General features: G+C 44.4%; 1 protein-coding gene and 1 long non-coding RNA gene across 9 annotated transcripts in view; one reads left to right on the forward strand and one right to left on the reverse strand.

The window, feature by feature from the left end:
* Window positions 1-1,188: 1,188 nt before the first annotated feature.
* Window positions 1,189-4,875, reverse strand: LOC140517256 (uncharacterized). The gene is made up of 3 exons (XR_011971522.1): window positions 4,826-4,875; window positions 3,800-3,873; window positions 1,189-1,663 (listed from the first exon to the last, which is right to left on the reverse strand). It is a non-coding gene; the product is annotated as an uncharacterized lncRNA (long non-coding RNA).
* A 6,228-nt stretch (window positions 4,876-11,103) lies between these two features.
* The window catches only part of LOC140517257 (uncharacterized), a 42,341-nt gene continuing 31,421 nt past the window's right edge, over window positions 11,104-22,023 (forward strand). For 3 of the 8 annotated variants that reach the window (XM_072628359.1, XM_072628363.1, XM_072628362.1), the window contains exons 1-4: window positions 11,105-11,280; window positions 16,387-16,671; window positions 17,376-17,509; window positions 17,611-17,920. In XM_072628359.1, coding sequence (XP_072484460.1) covers window positions 16,483-16,671; window positions 17,376-17,509; window positions 17,611-17,920 — 633 coding nt within the window. In that variant the 5' untranslated portion in view covers window positions 11,105-11,280; window positions 16,387-16,482. Of the gene's footprint in view, window positions 11,281-11,365; window positions 11,952-15,581; window positions 15,763-16,386; window positions 16,672-17,375; window positions 17,510-17,610; window positions 17,921-17,945; window positions 18,322-22,023 lie in introns of those variants that run through there. The other 5 variants (XM_072628361.1, XM_072628364.1, XM_072628365.1 and 2 more) reach the window with 5 other exon arrangements.

Raw genomic sequence — 22,023 nt, forward strand, 5'->3', positions numbered from 1 at the left:
CCCAGAACTTTGCCCCGAGCTACACAGTTGCCACCACTCAGTCCTGACTCCAAGCCTAATGGCTCTTCCCACAGCACAACCACTACCTCTCACCAAATACTTGAAGCAGATAAAAGAAAGCACCTGGATTTCAACAAAGATCTCTATAGTTAATCTCTAGCTGAGCAGAACGCCCTCATGTGCCAGCCTGTCCGGTTCACCCACAGCCTTGGCATAACCCACTCCATACACTGATTACACGGGGCCACTTTGTGATGCTGCATTTTCCTACCAGTAGGAATTAGCCCCTCTCTCCTTGTTAGTCCTTCTCATCCTGAAGGACTCAGGCCAAGAAGCCCCAACCACCTTGTCCACAGTGGTGGCTGAGCATAAGAAAGGAGAGAAACACCAACCTTGCCAGGTGCCCCCATCTGGAACTGATCGGGGTGGGGAGAAAGGAGGAAGGATGTTTCCCCTGGTCCAGAAGAGGAGGTGAAAGGAGAAAAGAAATGTTAGAAACTGCTCTAGGCTTGAGGCTGATGTAAAGCCTTGGCCCCAAGAAGCTAAGCCCCCTTTCCTCTGCCACGAAACCCAAAGGCCTCTTACCACTGCCAGAGCAGCTAGCTGTGTGCCAGCTGGAGCCAGTCACCCCTTCATGGAACCTCAGCTGCTGTCTGAGAAATGGGGTTCTTTGTCTGACTGACTCCTCAAATAGGCTTCAGAATGCCAGGGCTTTTGAAAACACATGCAATACTAGCCAAGCCCTGGGTGATTATTCTGTCCTCTGAGTCACCAGCCTGTATCTCATCATCCTGTATGTGTGAGTAGATGAGTGCCTGTGTGTATCTCCCATCTCCAAGCCTTTGCAGAGGCAATCTGCTCTCATCTCTGTCTCTTGGAATCCTTTGTATCCTTTAGCAATCAGCCCAAATGTCCCCTTCCTTTTTCCTGACCCCTTCAGTTGTGGAGTCATTTCTTCCCATGACCCTTGTTTTATACTCTTGCATGGGCTTCACTTTGCTAAGATGATGCAGCAACTCCTGCTGATTCTTCACATATCACAGTGACTAGGGATTGTGCCAATGGGGAACTGTCACTAAGCATCTAGAGAGGGAGGGTCTTCTGGAGGAAACACCGTCCTCAACCGGCTGTAAGAACTGCAGAAAGGCTTCCATCTCCAGGTACCAGGTATTTTCCTGTGCTCTGACACCCTGACATGCTGTCTTTCTGAGGGAGCTGAGTCCTGCCCAGGGAAGAATTGCATCAGGGTGATTTAGTGAAAAAAATAATCCACAAAATTCTGGTCTAGAGATCAGAAGACCTAGATTTGAATCTTTATTCTACCCCTTAGTACGTACTTATCTTTGGTCAAAACCATTTCCTCATCTTTAAAATGGGTATAATAATCCCTGATCTAATTTAAAGGGCCATTCTCCCTTTGTTTTTTCTTATTAATAAGAATATATTTTCTCTCCCATCCCTACCTATTGAACAATAAAGAAAAAAATGCTTGTGATACATATGCAAAGTTAAACAAAACAAATTCCCACATTAGGGCCATGTCCAAAATGCATGTCTCATTCTATATTTCAAGTCCATCCCTTTCTCTGGCAAGATGTCAGGCTTCTTTTTCTGGAACTGCGTTGTCATCAGAGTTTTTAATGCTTGAAGGGCTATTATTTTTCTAAGGAGAGAAGGTGTGAAAATTTTGGTGAGCTGTAAGGCCCTATGCAAATGGCCTGTACAAACATTCCACCCCTCAGCAATAACATTATTTTTATTGTCATTCAAAAATTTGTATTTGGGTCCTGTTTGCCAGAGAGCCTGAGCTAGGAGTTATAAATAGATCTTGTCCCTCCCTTTGGGGGGCTAACAAGGCTGAAACAATGGGCCAGCACCCTTTGAGAGGCGACCTGCCAAGTCTTGATTTATTCATTCTCTCACTCAGAGTATATTTTGATGGGTAGGGAGCAAACAGAGAAGGGTGGTAGATTATGCTCCCCTTGCCTAGAGCACCCCTGCAATATGAAGCATAATGCCAAGAAGGGGAGCCAGGGGGCACTCTACAGAACGTTCAAGAAGTCAACAAGTGTTTAAGTGACTAATATTTGCCAGTCATTATGTTTGGGACTGGGAATACAGAAATAGAAAACAGGGTGACTGGATAGTTGGTGGTGTCCTTAGCAGAAACAGGGAAGTTTGGAGGAAGGATGGTTTGGGGAGTAATCTATAATGAGCTCCATTTTAGACACATAGAGTTTGAACTGATGGGCAGTGTAGCTATGGTCATCTTACAGTTCATAGATATACAGTTGAAAAGAACCTTAGACATCATTTAGTCCAACCCCCTTATTATAGAGATGAAAGAAACTGAGGCCTAGAGAATTAAAATGTGGTGACCAAGGTCACACAGATAGTAGGTGTAAGGATTTGAACCCGTCTTATAACTCCAGAGTCAATGTGCTCTCCACTATACCATTCTTCCTCCCCACTCTAGTTGGCAGTGTGGGACTGGGGCTCAAGAGAGACTTGAGGGCCAAGAGTTATTTGCATGGAGATAATAATTGAACCCATGGGAATAGATTGAGATCATCAAGAGGAAGAGGAAGAGTGTGTACAGAGAGTAGAGAAGAGAGCTGAAGGCAGAGCCTTCAAGGACACTGAAGCTTGTTGTTGGCAAACGGATGATATAGTACAACAAAGGCGATTAAGAAGGAGCCCTCAGACAGGTAGGAGGAAACAAATACAGCAGCCTCCCAAAAGCCAAGAAAGGAGAGAGAATTCAGGAAGAGGGGGAAGGAGTTGACAATGTCAAAAGCTGCAGAGGTTAAGTTAAATGAGAACTAGAGTTGGGGCTTAAAAGATCATTGGTATGACTGTAGCCATGCAAGTGTAGAGAACAACCAAAAAGATTTCTGGAATACTATGATCAATAACATTTCCAAAACATTGTGAAAAAATACACCTTTCTCCCTCTCTCCTTAGGATAGGTGAAGGACTGTGGGCATGGAACATATCTACTATCAAACTAGATTCCTGTATTGGTTAATTTTGATGAACTTTTTTTTTCTTTTTTACTCTTTGTTGCACAACCTATCTTTATGGAGAGGGGAGGAAGGGACATATTTGAAATAAAAGTGATGCTTTAAAAAATATCAATAAAATATGAAACATTTTTAGTTGAGTGACAGGATCTGAAATCAGATTACAAGGGGTTTGACAAGTGACTGGGAAATAAAAACGTAATTACAGCAAAGAATGTAACAATCTTTTCCTGGAACTTGGCTATGGAAGGGAGGAGAGATGGAGGAAGAAAGTTTGAGAGAATTAGAGGGTCAAGTGACAAAATTGTGAGAGTGGGATGGGAGGACCTGGGCATCATTGTAGGTGGCAGGGAAGGAGCCAATGGACCAGAGAGAGGGAATGATCAAGGTGGCAAGCTCCTAGTAGAGACTTGGAAAGAAGGAACCAAGAGCCAAAGTAGCAGAGACCTCTACTTCTCAGGAGAGAATAGAGAATGGGGTAAGGGGGTTATGAGCCATTGATGAGATGGAAACACAGAAGTCATGGTTAGTGGTTGGGTCCTTTGGGGAGGGGGGGAGGAAGAGAGGAAGGGGGGGGGGAGAGAGAGAGAGAGAGAGAGAGAGAGAGAGAGAGAGAGAGAGAGAGAGGAGTGGTTACTATGGATTTGAGAAAAGAAAAAGTTTGGAATAGTTGCTGCGATGAGCCTTAGAAGGAGGCAGTCATGAAAGAACAAAATAAATTGCATCACAACAGGTGGGATGCAATAAAGAATAGATAATATAAATTTTTAGCAGACCTGGTGGACATTGTAGTGTGACATTCTTCAGCAGGACACAAGAATGAGTGGAGATAGATGATGACAATAGTAACCTGGGGGTGGAATTTGTCAAGCTGTGACTGGCACTAACACAAAGGATCTCACAGGGTCGCAGGATTATAGATTTAGAGCTTACAAGTTTTCTGGTCTGAAAGAATTGAGGCTTACATCAGTTAAAGACTTGCCTAAGGTCATACAGAATCAAGATTTGAACCCAGGACCTCTAGTTCCAAATCCAGTATTCTTGTATCTATTTTGTACTATGTCAGAGACAGCAAGGCATAGTAGATCACTCACTTGCTTCAAAGTCAGGAAGACCTGAGTTCAAGGCATAGAAACTCTGGAAAAGTCACTTAACTTTCCAATGCTCTAGACCAGAGGTATTCAAACATGTGAGCCACTGATCCCAGGTAGCCCTAACACTCCTGAGTGTGGCTAGAGCCTGATTAAAATGTAATTAGGAAATATTCAATAAATAAAAAGTACCAATAATATTAGATTTTAAAGCTAAATCAATATGTGGCCTGCAGGGATCCTATATGGATCAGTGGTCCCTGGTTCTATTTGAGTTTGACACCATGGGTCTGTATCAGTGAGCACTCTGACATATGGGGTGGGGGGGTTCTTAGATCTGCATTTATAAAAGGAAAGGCAATTTGAGGGGTCAACAATCACTTTAATTAGTTCAACCAAATGCTTCGAGACACATCTTTTTATCTTTTACATTTCCAAAGCTACCACACCTCCTATCTATTCAACAAACAGAGAAAATACAGAGAAATAAAAACTGACAGGGCTCTTACTGCCTGAATCAAAGCAACACTGCTATACGCTTTACATACATTCCTAGATCCAGAGAGCTTTTACATCTAAGCAGTGGGAGTACGGGAGGGGGCGCTGAACATACAACCACTCAGAGTCTCGACCAGGCAATCACAAGATCCTTCTCATAATTCATAATTCATAATCCATCCTCCATCCCCCCCCCCCCAGTAAAATACTAACCTCCCAGTATATATAATGAAGACTCGGATCCTGATTGACTCAGAATCAATAGGCATGAAACCTACATGACTCAGCACAGTTGTGAACTCTTAGAGTTCAAAGGTGCTCACAATTTAGCCTGAGCCTGGAAAACAACTCCAAACAAACAAATCCTACTTTGCTTGCTGTTATAGGGTCTAGGCAACTCTTTAAAACTGTAAGTTGCAGTTGACAAATGAATGAGGTTAACAACAGTTAACAGACATTTATTAAATACTCACTGTGTGCCAGGCACTGTGCTTAATTCTGAGTATTCAAATAAAAAGAAAAATAGTCCTTAGCCTCAGGGAGACTACATTTTAGTGGGAGAAAACAACACACTCAAGACAGCTGAAAGGCTGGTGGGGAGGGAGTCAGGTGATGAAGTCCATAGAGTCAGAAGCACAGCAAGAAAGGAATGAAGGAGTGAAAAATTGCTTTTTAAGAGCAATGTGCCAAGTGCTAAGCATTAGGAATATAAATAGTAAAGCAAGATAGCCCTTTCCTTCAAAAAATTGTGAGAGAGACAGCATGCATGGGAAATTTCATATGTAAAGGTCTAATGATTCTTAGGGTATGGCAACAAAGCAAATGGTAATGCATTATTATTTCCACAGATAAAAACCATACTCATTCCAGATCTTGAATCACATGACAGTAACAACAACTTTGATCATGGAAAATTTATTTTTTGGGTCGTCGGTAGCTGTGGCTACTGAGGGGACAGGGGTTGAAGGACCTGTAGAAGTAGTTGCCAGAAGAGATAGAGAGGTTCATAGGAGGTAAAATAGGTAATTTTAATAATATGAAATTAAGATGTTTTTTGCATAAACAAAATCAATGCAACTTAAATTAGAAGAAAAGCAGGAAGCTGGAAGAAAAAATCTTTGCAACAGGTTTCCCTAGTAAAAGTCTTGTTTCTAGAATATATAGGAATTGAGTCAAATTTACAGGGATAATAGCCATTTCTCAATTAACAAATGGTTAAAGGATATAAAGACATAGGTTTCAGAGGAAGAAATTAAAGCTATCAACAGTTATATAAAATGCTCTAAATTACTAAAAATTAGAGAAATACAAATCAAAACAACTCTGTGGCACTATCTCTTACTCATCTGATTAACTAAGATGACAGGAAAGGAAAATGGTAAATGGTAGAGAGGCATTAGTACACTCATGCACAGTTGTATCTGTGAACTAGTCTGATCATTCTGGAAAGCAATTTGGAATTATGCCCAACAGACTACTAACTGTGCATCAAAGAAACAGAGAAAGGACAAAAGTATTCATAGCTGCTCTTTTTGTGGTGGCAGAGAATTAGAAACTGAGGGGATGCCCATCAATTGGGGATTAAGAGAAAGGCAAAAATCAGTCTTTGCTCTCAGGTACCTCACAATCTACCAGGGGAGAAAACAACTAGAAATAAAAAGGAAGATATGGTGTAAAAGGAAGGTCATCTCAGAGGGAAGGCACTAGTATCTGAAGGAAGGGAGGTGTTTAAGGACTCCTATAGAATTATAGAGATAGGTGTAGTAGTACAAGGCAGGAGGGTACTTGTAAAAGGGTTGTGCTTGACAAGGACAGAGGTCACCTTTTTATGTGATGGGCAAAGGAGGGAGATAGTGGGGAAGGTATTTGACTAATGTGAGATGAGATGTGAGAGGAAGGACCTCTTGGTGAGTAGCCTCCACTTCTGCTTTCTCAAATTCTGTGCTTATGCAGTTGGATTGATGAACTAAAATGTACAACATTATATGTTTCACAATTATATATATCACCTTCAGGCTTACCAAGGACTTGGTTCGTAGAAATAGAAATAGACAGTAATACCAGGGTTATTATTCCCCATTTTCCATTGGAAAAAACCAGATTTTGAGGTCACAAAACTAGGCTTGGGGTCACACATTTACTCTGTATAAAAGATGAAATATGATCCCCCACTCCCACTAGAGGGGGAAATGTGACTAGAGAACTGGTTATGTAAAAAATATACCAGTCTCAGTGGAACTGAAGCACAATGAAAACCAACATGGCTGCTCCCAAAGCTAATGTATTTTCAGCAACACTAATTATGGTATCCCAAATGCAAATGGGTAAAGTCCTTGTACTCCATTCCACTGTACTCTGGTCAGAATTCATATGGAGACTATGTTTAGTTTAGGTCACCACATTTTAGGAAAGACATTGGTAAACTGAAGAGAGCATCCCAAGAATCACAAGTAGGATGGTGAGGGCATTGGAAATCATGCCATGTGAGGATCACATGAAAGAACTGGGAATGTTTAACTCAGCAAAGAACAGCTTTGGGAGGGACATTGTAATCATTTTCAATTATTTAGTAGGCTGTCATGTGGAAGATGGACTAGACTTGTTCTGCCTGACCCCAGAGGGCAGAACAAAACACATGATTAGAAGCTTCAGAGAGGCAGAATTAAGTTCAATGAAAGGAATAGCTTCCTAATAATTAGAGCTGTTTCAAAATAGATAAACCTGCCTGAGAAGGTAGTGGGTTTACTACTGATGAAAACTTTAAGTCAGTAAATCAACCGGTCAATGAGCTTTATGTACCAGAAGCTGTCTGAAGAATTGTCAGGGATATAGAAATGATCTCTGCTTGGATAAGGTTGATGGCCCCTGGGATTCTTTCCAACTCTAAAATCCCATAACTCTCCTTTTGGATAATTCTCTGAGGTTTTGTCACACTGTGCTCTCTTGGTTGCCCTCCTTCTTCTCTGATTATTACTTGTCAGCCATCATCCATGTCACACCCCTCCCTCCCAACTGTGGTGGACTCCAAGACTCTCTCTCTTCTCTCTCTTTGTGACCTCATCAGCTTCCACCGGCTCAGTTATCTTCTCTCTGAAGATGAGTCCCCATGTAGCCAGTCCCTGTCTCTCTGTGGACCTTTAGTTCCCCCATCACCAGCTGCCTAATTGACATTTCAAATGGAATGTTCCATAGGCAACCCAATCTTAACGTGTCTAAAACAAAGTTCATCATCTTTCCTACCCGTCTTCTAAACTTCCTTATTTCTGTGAGCATACCACTGCCCTTCTTTGAGGCAGCTTGTGTCTTTGGTCCTCTTTGAGAATGAAGGATGAACAGCAATAATAACAGGTAGAATAAAGGATAGCATGCTGGACTTGGAAGATCTGAGTTCAAATCCTGTCTTCATTACTGACTAGCTGTGTGACCCTGGGCAAGTCATTTAACTCTGCTTGGCTTCAGCTTCACAGGGTTATGGTAAGGTTCAGATGAGAAAATACCTACAAAGTGATTTTCAAACCTTAAAGGGCTATATAAATATTAGCTAATATTATTATTTGTCCAGATTCACAAGCACAGTCATCTTCAACTGTTGCCTTTCCTTCAACTCAACTCTTGTATCCAATTAGTTGCTAAATCTCTGATTTTTAGGAAGTTGTGTGTGTGTTGGGGGGGGGTGGTTTCCAGCATCAAACCTAAATTTAATCTTTTGTAAGTCATACCCCATCTAACCTAGCTTTGCCCGTTGGGCTCAAGGGGAACAAATCCAATTCTTCTTCTAGGTGACAGCCCTTGAAGACAGTTATCGACTCTCCTTGAACCCTTTCTTCTCCAGGTTAAAGGTGGTGGGGCAAGGCTGTGGTACGTGAATGTAGTAGAATACAACTGTGCTGTAAGAGATAACAGCAAGAAGGATACAGAAAAGCATGGAAAAGTCTTACGTGAATTGAAGCAAAATGAAACAGAGCTCAGAAAAGAGTAGATATAAGGACTGCAACAATGTAAATAGAAATAGAAATGAAAATTGGAGGCTGCAGAATTATAGAGCAAGCCTGGTTCCAAAAGAAGAGATATCACAAATCACTTCCTTATCCTTCACAGGGATCAGGAATCATGGGTGTAGAGCAGTATATTTGTTAGTTTTTTCAATTCAATGCTGATGGGCTTTTCTAAAATTTCTTCCTTCTTTCCTTCCTTCCTTCCTCCCTTCCTTCCTTCCTTCCTTCCTTCCTTCCTTCCTTCCTTCCTTCCTTCCTTCTTTCCTTCCTTCCTTCCTTCCTTCCTTCCTTCCCCTCTTTCTTCCTACAGAGATGGCCCTCTGAGGAGAAGGAGAAAAGGTCACAAGAGGAATTCTAGTTGATATAAAAACAAAAGATATCAAAAAAGATACTTTCTTAAAACATGGAGGAGGGACATGCAAGGGATGACACATTGTCCTCCCTCTGCTTCCCTACTTACTCCTTAGGCTCCGGGAAGAGTTCAGCAGAAGGTTGAGTAGAGGTAATTGCTACTGTTCAGCTCCGTTCCAGAGGCCCTTTGGAAAGAGGCAGGATGCATATCCTTAGGGGTGGCAGCTGTTCTTTCCCCCAGCCTCTGGAGTTTCCTTCCCCAGAGTCCTGTCCCTGGGCTGTGGCCCTCCCTCCCTCCCAGCCAGTATGCATGCCTTGATTTGGAAGGGATTTCTTACTACACCTTAGGTCTGCAGAGGGCATACCATAGATACCCATGTCTCCTCCTGAAGCCAGAAGTCTCTTGGTGGAATTATTTCTTAGAATATGAGATTATAGAAATTATAACTCCCCTATATTCAGTAGAGATTCAATAAGCATTTACCAAAAGCCAACTTGAAGCCAGGCCTTGCTAGACACTGAGGATGGGAAGACAAAACCAGTACCTGCCATCAAGAAGCTTACATTTTTTTAAGGAAAGAGAATGGAATGACATCTACAAGAAGAAAAGGCAAAGTCATTTCCAGGGGTGAGCAACAGAGCTGGGGAAGGCACAACCAGTGACCTGAGGCCTCAGAGTAAGCTTCTGGAGGAGGCCACCCTTAGACTGAGCCCTTTAGCAAGCTGGGGAGTCTGAGAGGCGAGGGACAAGTGCCTTCTAGGCATGGAGTAACACAGGGTTACAGAAGCACCCAAGTGGGTGGGGAGAGGATGGTTGGTCTGAGCAAATTAAGTCAGTTCACCCAGAACAACAGATATATGAAGCACCAAACCATGCGTAAGCCTGTCAGGGTGGACTGGAGCCAGATTGTGAAAGGCTTCCAACGTCAAACAAACCAGTTTGCATTTTCCTCCAGAAGCCCCAAAGGTTCTGAAGCAGGTACTTGACCGAGCCAGACCTATTCAGAAATAGAAAAATCAAGTTGGCAACTCAGCCCAGGGGAGCATGGACTGCAGCTAGGGAGAGACTTGAGGCAGGGATTCCAATTGGAAGGTGATTGTAACAGTCTAGGTGAGATGGAAAGTCCTAAAAGAGGGTAGTGGCCATGGGAATGTAAAGGGGAGATGAGCTGTCTCACTGTGAAAAACTGAAACTTCCCCAAACTCAAATACTTGCAAGAGGCAGAGGTGAGGCTTGAAGCCAGGACTCCTGACTCTCAGGACACTGTTCTTTTCAATATCTTCCAGGAGGCAGCCTCAGGCTGCTGATCTAACTTTGGCCATTCTTATAGTCAGGTGACTAAAGTAAACTTTGCAATGGGGCTCCAGAGACCTGATTTCTAATTCTGGCTCTGCCACAATGTCCCCACGTGACCTTAGGCAAGTCAGTGGATCTCTTTGGGCCTCAGGTTTCTCCTCTGCAAAATGGAGGTGGGGTGGGGATGATCTCTTTAGTCCCTATAATCTGTGATTCTGGGAATCTAGCATTTTGTTGCTATAATCATTATAGTCCTGATTCCATCCTAAAGCATCCTGCCCCCTTATAGCTCCCACTAATTGCTCCTAATTCTGCCTTTCTTGGACTAAGTGGGAAAAGTCCAGTCCCTCTTCTGTACAGACAGCATTTCAAATACAAAGACAGTTATCATATTCCCCTAAATCTTCTTTTGTACAGGCTAAATTTCCCCAGTTCCTTCAAGAAGTAACTCATCTAAAATGAACTGAAGTTCAGAATAGATCATAGGATCACATCATAAAATTTAGACTGGAGGAGAATTAGTCCCTCCATTTTACAAATGAAGAAACTGAGGCCTGGAGAGGGGGGATAGTTTGTCCACAGGCTCACAAGAGGTAAGAACAGGGATTTGAACCTCGGATGTGACTCTGAATCCAGTCACCTTCTTCCACACAACTTTTAAATCCTCAGGCAAAAAGTGACTCTTCCAGCCCACTCAGAAATGTCGTCCCTGACCAGGGCCTCTCAGGGCGACCTTGGCAGGCACTACTGGCAGTAAAAATAGCTCTATCAAGTCAGACCCAGGCTGCGGGAGGGCAGGACCTACTTCTGGATTTATTTGTCTCTTTCTCTTCCTCTTCCTTGATCCCTCCCCCTTTGCTGTAGTTCCACATCCCAATGGGAGAGGACAGTTTACATGGAGCTTGTTGCCTGGGGTTACTATGGCTTCCTGAATGCCTGAGCATTGTGAGAGCTGGGAAGGCTCAGAAGCTTCCACTCTAAGAGACCTGAACCCTCTAACCCCAAGGAGCTAAATCCAGGAGAAGGTAAGCCTGGGTCTATGCCATTCTCTTACCCACCCATCCTCAGCCCTGGCACATCCCTGAACAATCACTGGGAGCTTATGGGTAAGACCCAAAAGCTGAAGAAGTCCATTGGTGACTCTAATTCCAAATGAACTTCTCTCTTAGTTGGGTCAGTCTTCCAGCAAGTAGTGTACTGTATGTTATGATGTAAGGGCCCCCATTCTCATAATTCCTCCCTGAAAAAGACAGTGTGATTCTTGGCTCCATGGAGAAGGTCAGAGAATTCAGGCCACAGGAGGTCATTGTCCCCCTGTCTTTTGCCCTGGCCAGAGTGTACCTGATGTATTGGGTCCAGCTCTGGGCACCGCATTCTACGAAGGGCATTGAAAAGCTGCAACATGCCCAGGAAAGGGCAGTCAGGGTGGCTAGAGGACTGGAGATGAAACCCTTTAAGAGTCATTTTGAAGGAACTAGAAACATTTACCCTGGAGAAGAAAAGACTGATGGAATCTGATAGAACAGCCTTCCTATATTTGAAGAGCTGTCAAGTGGAAAAAGTTTGGCCTGTGGAGACAGTTTGAGAGTCAATATGAAAGAAACACTCCTAACAATGAGAGCTGGTCAAAGGTGGAATGGGCTGCTGTGGGCAGCAATGAATTCCTCATCACTGTAGGTCTTCAAGCAATGGCTAGGTGAGTATTTATTGGATATATGGTAAAAAGGCCTCTGAGATCCCCTCCAATTCTGAGATTCTGTGATTCAAATATCTCTCCTATTGGTTTAATATGTTACTGGATTCCAATATTAGAGCTTTCTTCCTTCAGACCTTCAAAATTCCCCTTTTAAAATCAAATACTTTGAAAGGGATAATACCTTAAGTCCTGATCAGTCAATAGCTTGGAAGGGATTGACAAGAGCAAAACCTGCCATGAAGTGAAACATATGATAGCTGGAGAAGGCTGCCTCCCAAGTCCTTCCCAGGTTTGTGATCCCCTTTCCATGGAAAGGAACTTTTCTTCATCAAGGGAAGGCTCAGTTTAGGATTTACAAGGCCCTGAGGTGGGGGAGCCTAGGGACTGACTGAGTCACACTAAGAGGTCATTGACTAATAACTCACTTGTAATAGTACTTTAAACTTTACAAAGTCCTTGTTGTTTGTCATTCAGTCCTTTCCGTCATGTTCAAACTCTTCGTGGGGTTTTCTAGGCAAAGATACTGGAGTGATTTGCCATTTCTTTCCCCAGCTCATTGTATAGATGAGGAAACAGGGAAATAGGGTTAGGTGACTTGCTTAGGATCACACAGTTAGTAAGTGTGAGGCTGGATTTGAACTCAGGTCTCTCTGACTCTAAGCTCTGTGTTCTATTCACTGCATAGCCTATCTGCCTTACAAAGTCCTTGCCTTATAAGAAACCTGTTAGGCAGGAATAGTGTCCCCATTTTTTTCAGATAAAGAAACTGAGGCTTAGAGAGGTTGTGATTTTCACAAGTTAGCACAGCTAGTAAGTGTTGGTTCTGGGATATAAACCCAGATTTCCTGAGACCAGGACCAAGATTCTTTTGAGACATTATAATAATTGATCTCAAATGATATCAAAGTCTCTTCTAAGAGCAGGGCTTGGGGGGGGGGGGGGGGAAGGGAGGAGAGAGGCACAGGCCTAGTGGGCCTAAATGGAATGAAGAAAATGGCAGATATACAAGGGCAAGAAAGGGAAATGGGGATGGGCAGAAACCCAGTTCTCAAGCCCTCCTCTTTTCCCCATTAAGTCCATTGTCTTCTGGTTCCCAAGCAAAGATCTAGATTCTCCCATCATTGTGTGGCTGGAATCTGACTTTTCTCCCTGGGCTCTTGGGGAGGATGAACCTTTGAAGTGGATCCCTGCCTGCTAGACAGCTCCCCACCTTCCCCCTTTTCAGTCTTCCCCAACTCCCCACCCATACATACACCAGCGTTTTTTGTGACTGTCAGCAAATCCTGCTGTGATACTCCTTCACTAGGAGAGATGTGCCAGAGAACCGTTTCAAGCATGAGCTTTTCTGGGCACCTTAGCATGTCAGAGGTTCCAGGGAAGAAGCCTTGAGGGTCAGTACCATTTGAGGTAGCAGGCAGCTGAGATGGGAGGGAATGTCTTGTGATGAAAAACACCCTAGATTGTAAGGCAGATCTCTGCCAGTCACTGCCTGTGTTACCTTAGAAGCAAGTAATCTTCCTGAACCTCAGTTTCCTGATCTGTTAAACCACAGGACCAAAGTAGCCAGCGTCTGAGGTCCCTTCTGGTTCTAGATCTGTGGTTCTAAGTCCCCTTCCTTCTCTGAGCCTTAGTTCCCTGTCGATTGAGGTGATTGATTGACTGCATGATCTCTAAACTCCTTCCAAGGTCTAAAAGGCTTTGATGGGATGAGGAGCAGGGTGAATTTCCCTGAGTCCCTGAAAAATTACACAGTTAAGCAGATAACTGTTCCCCTTACATGTAAATCTAGCTGACTGGCTAGTTTCCTTTCCACTGCCTCTACTAGAGATGGATGAAGAAGGGAAAGGGAGGGAACACACATTATTTAAGTGCCTATTATGCACCAGGTACCACACTAAGCACATTACAAATAATATCTGTTGATCCTCACAATAACCCTGTTAGGTAAGTGCTGTTATGATCCCCATTTTACAGTTAAGGAAACAGGCAGAGGTTAAATGACTTTGCCCAGGGTCATAGGTAGTATGTGTCTCAGATGGGATTTGAACTCAGATCTTTCTGACTCTAGGCCCAATTCTCTATCCAGTGCCTCCAAAGGATGACTTTCTCTAAATATTGATTCCATGTCTTTCTTTTTTTTTTCTTCAGAGATTGGTATGTTAGGTATAGGGCATGAAGGGACTTTAAAGATTATTTAGTCCATCCTCCTCCCCATCACTTTTCCCACAGGACCACAAAGACATAGAGCCAGATGTGTAAAGAAAAGAGACTACTTTAACCCACACCCATTCCCTTGGGCTGCAAGAGTGCATGGAGGGAGGCTCCACTCCCTGGGCACACACTTTATATATAAAACTCTGACTAAGGTGGTCCAACAGGGTTCTTGTCCCAGGGTACCAATATTTGGAGGGTGCTGATTGCACTGATACCCCTTTAATAATGAGGAAAGAACTAAACATAATACCTCATCATTGAGAACAATTCATTAGGATCAGAAACTAACAGAAGGCTGCCCTTGGGTGAGATTCTCTTTGCCCAGGCTCCATTCTGCCTCCCACACCCCCACCCCCATCAGTGGCTTTGAGGAACTTTCCACCCAAGGGACCTTTCATCCTAGAGTCTCTACTTCCCTTTAATCCAATTCATCTTCAAGAGTTGACCTGAGGGCATGCTTTGTGCTGCTTGCCCCTGGTCCCAAAATAGCTTGTTAGAGGTCTCCCTGTATGGGGGTAGTATTATACCCCTAAATTAACTTGGCTCAGCTGGAAGCATTGCAGAACCTAGGGACCAGTGTGGCATAATAGAAAGAGCATTAGATCTAGATTCAAACCCTAACTTTCATAATTCGTGTCTGGGTGACCCTGGACAAATCACTCAACCTCTGTGCAAAATGGGCATAAAAATAACCTGCGCCACTTCCCTCACAGGTTTGTTATGAGGAAAGGTTTTTGCAAGGCTTAAAATACTAGAAAAATGGGAGCTGGTGTTACTTCAAAATGTCCCTGTTTGGTGCCCCAGATTGGTTGGATTTTTTTCTGTAAGCAAGTGTTTGGGGCTCACCTTACAGCTGAATGTTGACCTATTTCTTTTCTTTTTTTTTTTAAAGTTTCCCTGATGCCTTTGGTTTTTATATCATAGTTGTTTGTGAGTAGACCTCCTTCCTCTCAGCTCTCTCCCCTCCCAAGGTCAAAGGGAAAACAGTTAAGCAAAACTGACAGTAGCAGTGACCACATCTAATATTATTTACAGAATTCCCTAGCCTGAGTCCCCTACTTTTTCAAGAAAAAGAGGAAGATACATTTCCTCATTTTTTTCTCTGGGACCAAGGTTAGTCATTACTATAACATGGCTTTCCTTTATTGTCCCATTTGTTTACATTGTTATGATCAATGTGTTTTCTTGGTTTTTCATCAGTTGATACAAATCTTCCCATGTTTCTTTGCATTCCTCACATTCCTTGTTTCCTGTGATATAATGTTACCTTGCCTTCATAGATCCCAATTTGTTCAGTGATAACAATGATAGCTAGCATTTCTATAGTGCTTTAAGGTTTTCAAAATACTTTAGAAATAGTATCTTCTTTTATGCTGAGCCATTCCCCAATCTATGGACACCTACTTTCATTTCCAGTTCATGGCCCAGATACTTTGACCTTGGGGAAATCAGTGCTCCTTGATTCCAGATGAATACTATTCTCCTCATGGTCACCTGAACCCAGACTTGGTGGTGTGTTTGGACTCTGCTCACAAAAACTCCCTGAACTGGCCCCTTCTGTGTTCTGGGGACACAGTTTCTGCTCAGCATCCTTGAGGTACCCCTGCCCTCCAAGTTTTTGGTTTTTGATCTTCTTTGAACCCATGGTTTTCTCCAATGCCTAAGCTTCAGAACTCCCTCCATGGGTCCCCTAAGCTCTCAGAAAGCATCTGCTCCCTGGCTTAGATCTCCTGGCTTCTTGTCTCATCTCAGACACACATTATCTGACCCTGGCCCACCTGAGAAGCAGCCTAGTGTCTGGGGAGTGAGGCAGTCTTGGCATCAGGAAGCTCTGGAGCTCCCAAGGACTTGTTCACACAGATCTATTTGCATGTTGTCTCCCAGCATTGGACTGTGAGTTCCTTGGGAGCCCCGACTCTCTTTGGCCTTTCTTTTTGTCCCCTGGATTTAGCACAGTGCCTGGCACGTAGTAGGGTCTTAATATTTACTGACTGTCCCCGGCAACTCTCGAAGCCAGTTGTGGCAGGGCAGGTGCTGATCTGCCTTGGCAGAGAGAGTTCTTCCTTATGCCAATGAACTCAGAGGCCTGGATGGATGGCAACGTTGCTGCACCCTTGTGGGTGGGCTAGGAAGGGGGGAGGGGCACTTTGCTTGCTGGCCCCTCAGTCATCACCTCACTCATAGTGGGGTTTGGTTTTTTGTTTGTTTTTTCTCCTGGCAGGTTTGAAGGTGCCTGAATTGGGTCTAGACCAGATATCCGTGGGCACCTGGCTGCCTCAGAGGCCTTACTCTCTCCTCTCCTGGCTCCCCCTGAAGCATGTCCTTCCAAGGCTGGACCACCTATCCCAGCTTGCCCTCCCATGTCGTCAAGAATGGCAGCTTTTGCCAAGGCCTGACCAAGGGCTCTCTGTTCCTGGGGAGGCTTCAGGGCTATCCTAGGGCCAGGTCACTGGAGATGCCTGGAGGTCACTCCAAGGTCTGCCCATCTTCCAGAGACTCTCTTCAGGTAGAGATGAGGGGTGGGTTCTGTAAGGGACTTTCCAGAGCAGCTCTTGGTGTAGTGGGAGGTGGCTTCCTAGCCCACAGATTGTTCCCCCCCCCCCCCATTCCTCCCACTGGGCTCAGCTTTGCCTTCTCTGATCCCATCGCTCTTCGACCTGCCTGAGGGAAATCAGATGTTTGCTGTCTGCAGAGGAGCCCCGAACCCTCTGAAAGGGACAGGAAACTTCAGGACTTCCCAGTTTTGCCCCCTCAGGGCTGGCCACGTCCCCACCATTGGCATTTATAGCTAAAATTCCAGGACTGACTTTTAACTAAAATTGCAGCTCTGACATTCCCTCTCCCTTTTCCTCTCCCTCCTTTCTAACCTTGTTAGCATTTAATCTTCCTTTCCAGGCTACAGAAGTCCTGACTGACCAATTCAGGACCCCAGATAAGTCCCTGGACTGGGCCCAACCTCAGCCCTACCAGACTCCTTTCCCCAAGGGAATCCTGTGACTGAAGCTCAAGAGACTCTGGAGACCTGGACCCCAGTCCTGATTTGCTATGTGATGATGAGAAAATTACTTAAACCCTCAGGCCCCTAGTTTCCTCATCTGTGAAATGGGCACAATAATTCCTTCTTGAATCCCTCAGAAATATATATGCTAGGAGCTGCGATGATGATATTGATGAACATTAATGATACTTGGTTTTCTTCCCCTCATGCAGGGCCCTCTGAGAGCCACCTCTGGATTTCTGGAGTCTGGGAACCTCTCCTGCCTATGGCCCTCCCACAATCCCAGGCACCTAGACAGATCACAATCACCAAGCCTCCTGAGAGGCATCCATCCCACTGAGGCCAGGTGAGTGTTATCAAAGGAGGTATGGCTTGGAAGGGGAGGCCAGGAGACACAAACCTTGAGCATTGACTCCTCTCCCCATTTACCTCTTTTCTCCTCTATAGTCCGTCATCCTGTGGCCCCTTTGACAAAGGCTCAAACCCACTCATCAGACGTCGGGCTTCTCTACCCCACCTTCTGGACCTGACAGGCAGTGGGGTCGACAGCAGAGCCTTGGCCTTCCAGGGCTGGAGCAGGTCAGAACAAGACCTTCGGTCATCTTTGTTAGAAAGTGTTCCTCAGGGGATAGAGCTGGTGGGCCATCTGCCGACAGCCCGTGGGACCCTGAAGGAGCAGGCACAGGAGATCCAAAGGCAGGAGAAGGCTCTGGAGCTCAGCCAAATGAAGTATGAGCTGCTTGACCTGAGGCAGAAGGTACAGTTCCATAATGTATGCCTCCCATGAGGCCCTCAAGAGGAAAGGGGATGGACGGGATAGGGAACCTCTACTGTCTGCCCCTGGCACTCTCATGATCTAGGCCCCCAGTCTGAGCCCAAGCCCCATGTCCTCTCTGAGGTGTCCATGCTACTGAGAGGGTCACATGAAGGTGACCAAAGGAGGAAGGAAGAGCTAACTTCATGGAGGGTGTGTCTGCTGTCATCACAAGCAGCTTCAAGGGAAAGCCTTTGGACAATAATTCCTCCTGTTTGCTTCCTGTTTTCCAAAGCACTTTCTCATCCATCCTCTCAGAGGATACTTGTGATAGTCATGGCAGGTCAGCAAGGCAGAAAAATCATCATCTCTTTTTAGAGAGGAGGAAACTGAGGCCCAGAGAGGTAAGGTCATAGTGTCATAGGATATCAGATTTTGATCTGAAAGTGATCCTTAGTTCTATCTAGTCTCTAGTCCATGGAATTCTTAACTTTTTGTGTGTCATGGCCCCATTTTGGCAGTGTGACAAAGCCTGTGGATCCCTTTCTCAGAATCATTTTTTTAAAGATAGATGAAAGAGAAGCAGCTAGGTGGCACAGTAGATAGAGTACCAGCCCTGGAGTTAGGAGGCCCTGAGTTCAAATGTGGTCTCAGACATTTAACATTTATTAGCTGTGTGACCCTGGGCAAGTCTCTTAACCCTGATTGCCTCACCAAAGAAATAATAGTAATTGAAGGAAATGCTCAATTTTAGTTAGAGGTTAGTGAAAATAAAGATGTCAGATTTGTTGTTTTTTTCCCTTTAGACTCACTGACATCCATGGAGTCCATGCACCACAGTTTAAGAACCCCTGATCTAATCTAACCCCCTCTCTACAGATTAAGAAACTGAACCTCATAGAAGTTGAATATACCCAAAGTAACACGACTAATAAACGTCAGAGGCAGATCTAGCTGCTCAAGATCATGCAGAGCAGTATGAAGTGCAGCAGGAGCATGAGGCCTAGAACTAGGGTCTCCAGCCTAATCTGGGGTTTTCTGAACTCTTCTCTTTGAACAAGAGCCTCAGGACCTCCCTCCGTGATTGCTCTGCTGAATTCTTCTGCATCCTACTCTAACCTCATCCTCAGCCAGTCACAAAGGGCACAGACTGCCCTGGTCAATACATCATTTATGCTCACCTTAGTTATAAAGTCTGCCTCCTTCCCGGCCTGGGATGCTTTTCCTTTAGCTCTTTTCTTATCTGGCTTCTTGAAAATGCTGGGTTTTCTTTCTTGCCCTACCCTGCTCCACCTCCCTGCCAGCCAGTGTCTCTTCCTAAGTGGTACTAATGGGTCATAGTCTTTTCTGGCTAGTATTCCAGGCACTGCCTTGAGTTCAGGCCAAAGTGACTCGTAGATGTCTACTCTGCACTAAGCAGCTCCCTGCCTGTCATGGTCTGTCCTTAGACCCAGGAGTCTTCCTGAACCAGAGCCTGGATTCTGCTTCTTTTTCCCAGCTCTTCCCCCAAATCTGCATTGAACTTTACCTAGAATATAGTACATCTCTGGATTATCACGTACAATTCAGGGTGATGTGGGATAAGAGACGCATTCACTATTGACCAACTGAAGTGTCCAAGTGAGAGATCCTAGACACCTGATCCAGTAGGAAAAATGGAAGTAATTGGGGATTCTTTATGGGAACCACAAGAACTGGGATCAGGGAGGCAGTGCGTTCAGCATCAGGAGATGCTCACCACTGACATTGTCTGTGTGACCCTGTGCAAGTCACTAGAACTCTCTGAGCATCATTTATCTATTTGTAAAACGAGGACAATAATACTTATCCTATTTACCTAATAGGATTGTTAGGAGAACCACGTAAAAGTGTTTCTTACAACCCCACTGCTACATATGTGATAGCACTTGGCAACTCTTATGGTACCAGATACTGTTATTCAAGGATTTGAAACATTGTTGTGTGCACAAGGGATGAGATGTATTCTAAGTAACTCCCACAAACAGTATTAGGACCAGAAGGTACAAGTTAGTTATTTGAGGTCAATATGATCGAAGATTTCCCAGAAATTCAAGCTAATGATAGCTGCCTGGATCTGGAAATCTTGTCATTACAGAGACTGTAGAAAGAATAGACCTCTGTAAGACAGCAGAATTTCTGAGTTTGATGAAATTTCCAAGGTTTTCTGGTCCATTTTGTACCTGGCCCCAAATGCTCTTAACAATATCCCTAATAAGAAGTCCTTCAGACCTCAGTTGGAGATCTTCAGTGAATGGGGAGCTCGCTACCCACAGTACCTGCCACTTTGGGACATCATTAAGTGTTAGGAAATTTTTCCTTCCCCAAATCTTCATCTTAGTATCCTCTATGGATTGCTCCTTGCTCTGCTGTCTGGGGTCAAACAGAACAAACTGAATCCCTCTTTCACATCACAGCCCGCTAAATCCTTCTAGACCACCATTATGGCCCTCTAAAGTTTGACCAGGCTAACCATCCTATTTCCTTCAACCAATCCACAAGTGATCTTGACCAAGTTGCTCTCAATTCCCCTGGGCACTCTCCAATGACATCCTCTAATGCCTTTCCTAAAATTTTGGTGCCGTGATTTAAAAAGAAAAGATGCCTTTGGGCAGGGGAAGGGGGCTTGTAGGAGATGAGAGTCAGTAAGTATTTCAGTTTGACTAAAGTACTCAATTACTGAGGAACTGCGGCTGAGTAAATGAGTAAGGGAAAGTGACAGATATTCCGAAAGGCTGGAAGTAAGATGGCAAAGCATTATAGAGGCCCTTTCGTGCCACACAGGAGCTTGAATCTTTCTCAGTAAGGAACAGGGAACCACTGAGGGGTATTGAGCAGAGGAGTAGCTTGGGCAAGGCTGTGTGTAAGGAAGATTGGACTAACAGTGGCTAGAAGGATGAATTTAAGGGGGAAGAGAGTATAGTCAGAAGACTTACTGTGTGTCATAGTAAAGAAAGGAGATCTGGGTTTGAATTCCACATCAAAGGTTTATTCTCTGCGTGATCACAGGCAAGGCATTTAACCTCTTAGAAGTTCAGCTTTCTCACTTGTTAAAAATAGGGGATAATAATATACTACTGCCTCACTGGATTGTTGCGAAGAAATTACTATGTAAGCTTATGAATGTGAGTCTAGGACTTGGGACAGACAGTGATGGTGACATGTCCTGGATGGTGGCAGCAGGAATAGAGAGGAGGGATCCCATAAAACAGATTTTTGAAGAAGAAGAAGAATGAGCATGGTTTAGCCATGAGAAGGGAGGGAGGGTGAAGAGTCACAGAATAGGCAGGGCATTGCCCCTCTACATACCACATACATTTCAACTGCCAACTGCTTGTTTTGGGTTGGCTCACAAATCCCCATTTTTTCCTCTCTGAATCACATCCCACCCAGAGCATCCAGGAGTAATCAGGAGACATAAGGTACTGTGAAAGAATATTTATTTAGAATAAAATTCAAGAAAAAGGATTCAGAATTAAAGTAAGCAAGAGACATTCTTGGCACTCCTACCCCATGACTGCAAGACCCCCCCCCCCCCCAACCCTAACATCTCCTGGAAGCTGAACTCTTATTCCTACTGAATCCCCATCCCCCTTCCACATAAACATTGCCCCCATCCTCAACCCAAAGGAATAGGACTGAGGCAGTCAGTGGGGAGGGGTGGGGAAGCAAAGGAGTACAGCGTATAGGTCAGTGTTGGCAGCAGTCTCTTCCTGGTGCCCTTGCTATCACAATCTAGCAGGTGCTAGCATCTTTGCTTCTTGCTGCTTAGGGAACACTGTCTAGAGAGTAAAGGAATTTCTATACTGCCTTTTACCCTCTGCCTTCCTATTTCCTTCCTCTGTGCTGCTGCTGGGGCATTCCCACTGTGGCCCCCAGCTCTGTCTAGTCCCACCTAAACTGCACTTTTGTCTAAATGCCACCACCACATTTTTCTCTCTATCTTTGCCAGTTCCCTCTCCATTATAATCACCTAAACTCAGGTGTTGTTGCCCTCTGTACCCATGCAAGTCCTCAGGGTCTTGATGTCCAGAACCTTCTCCAATTACCTTGTAACTCTGGCCCTCAAAGCCCTGTGGAAACATGGC

This window comes from Notamacropus eugenii, chromosome 1 (genome assembly GCF_028372415.1).
Source record: "Notamacropus eugenii isolate mMacEug1 chromosome 1, mMacEug1.pri_v2, whole genome shotgun sequence".
Lineage (NCBI taxonomy): Eukaryota > Metazoa > Chordata > Mammalia > Diprotodontia > Macropodidae > Notamacropus > Notamacropus eugenii.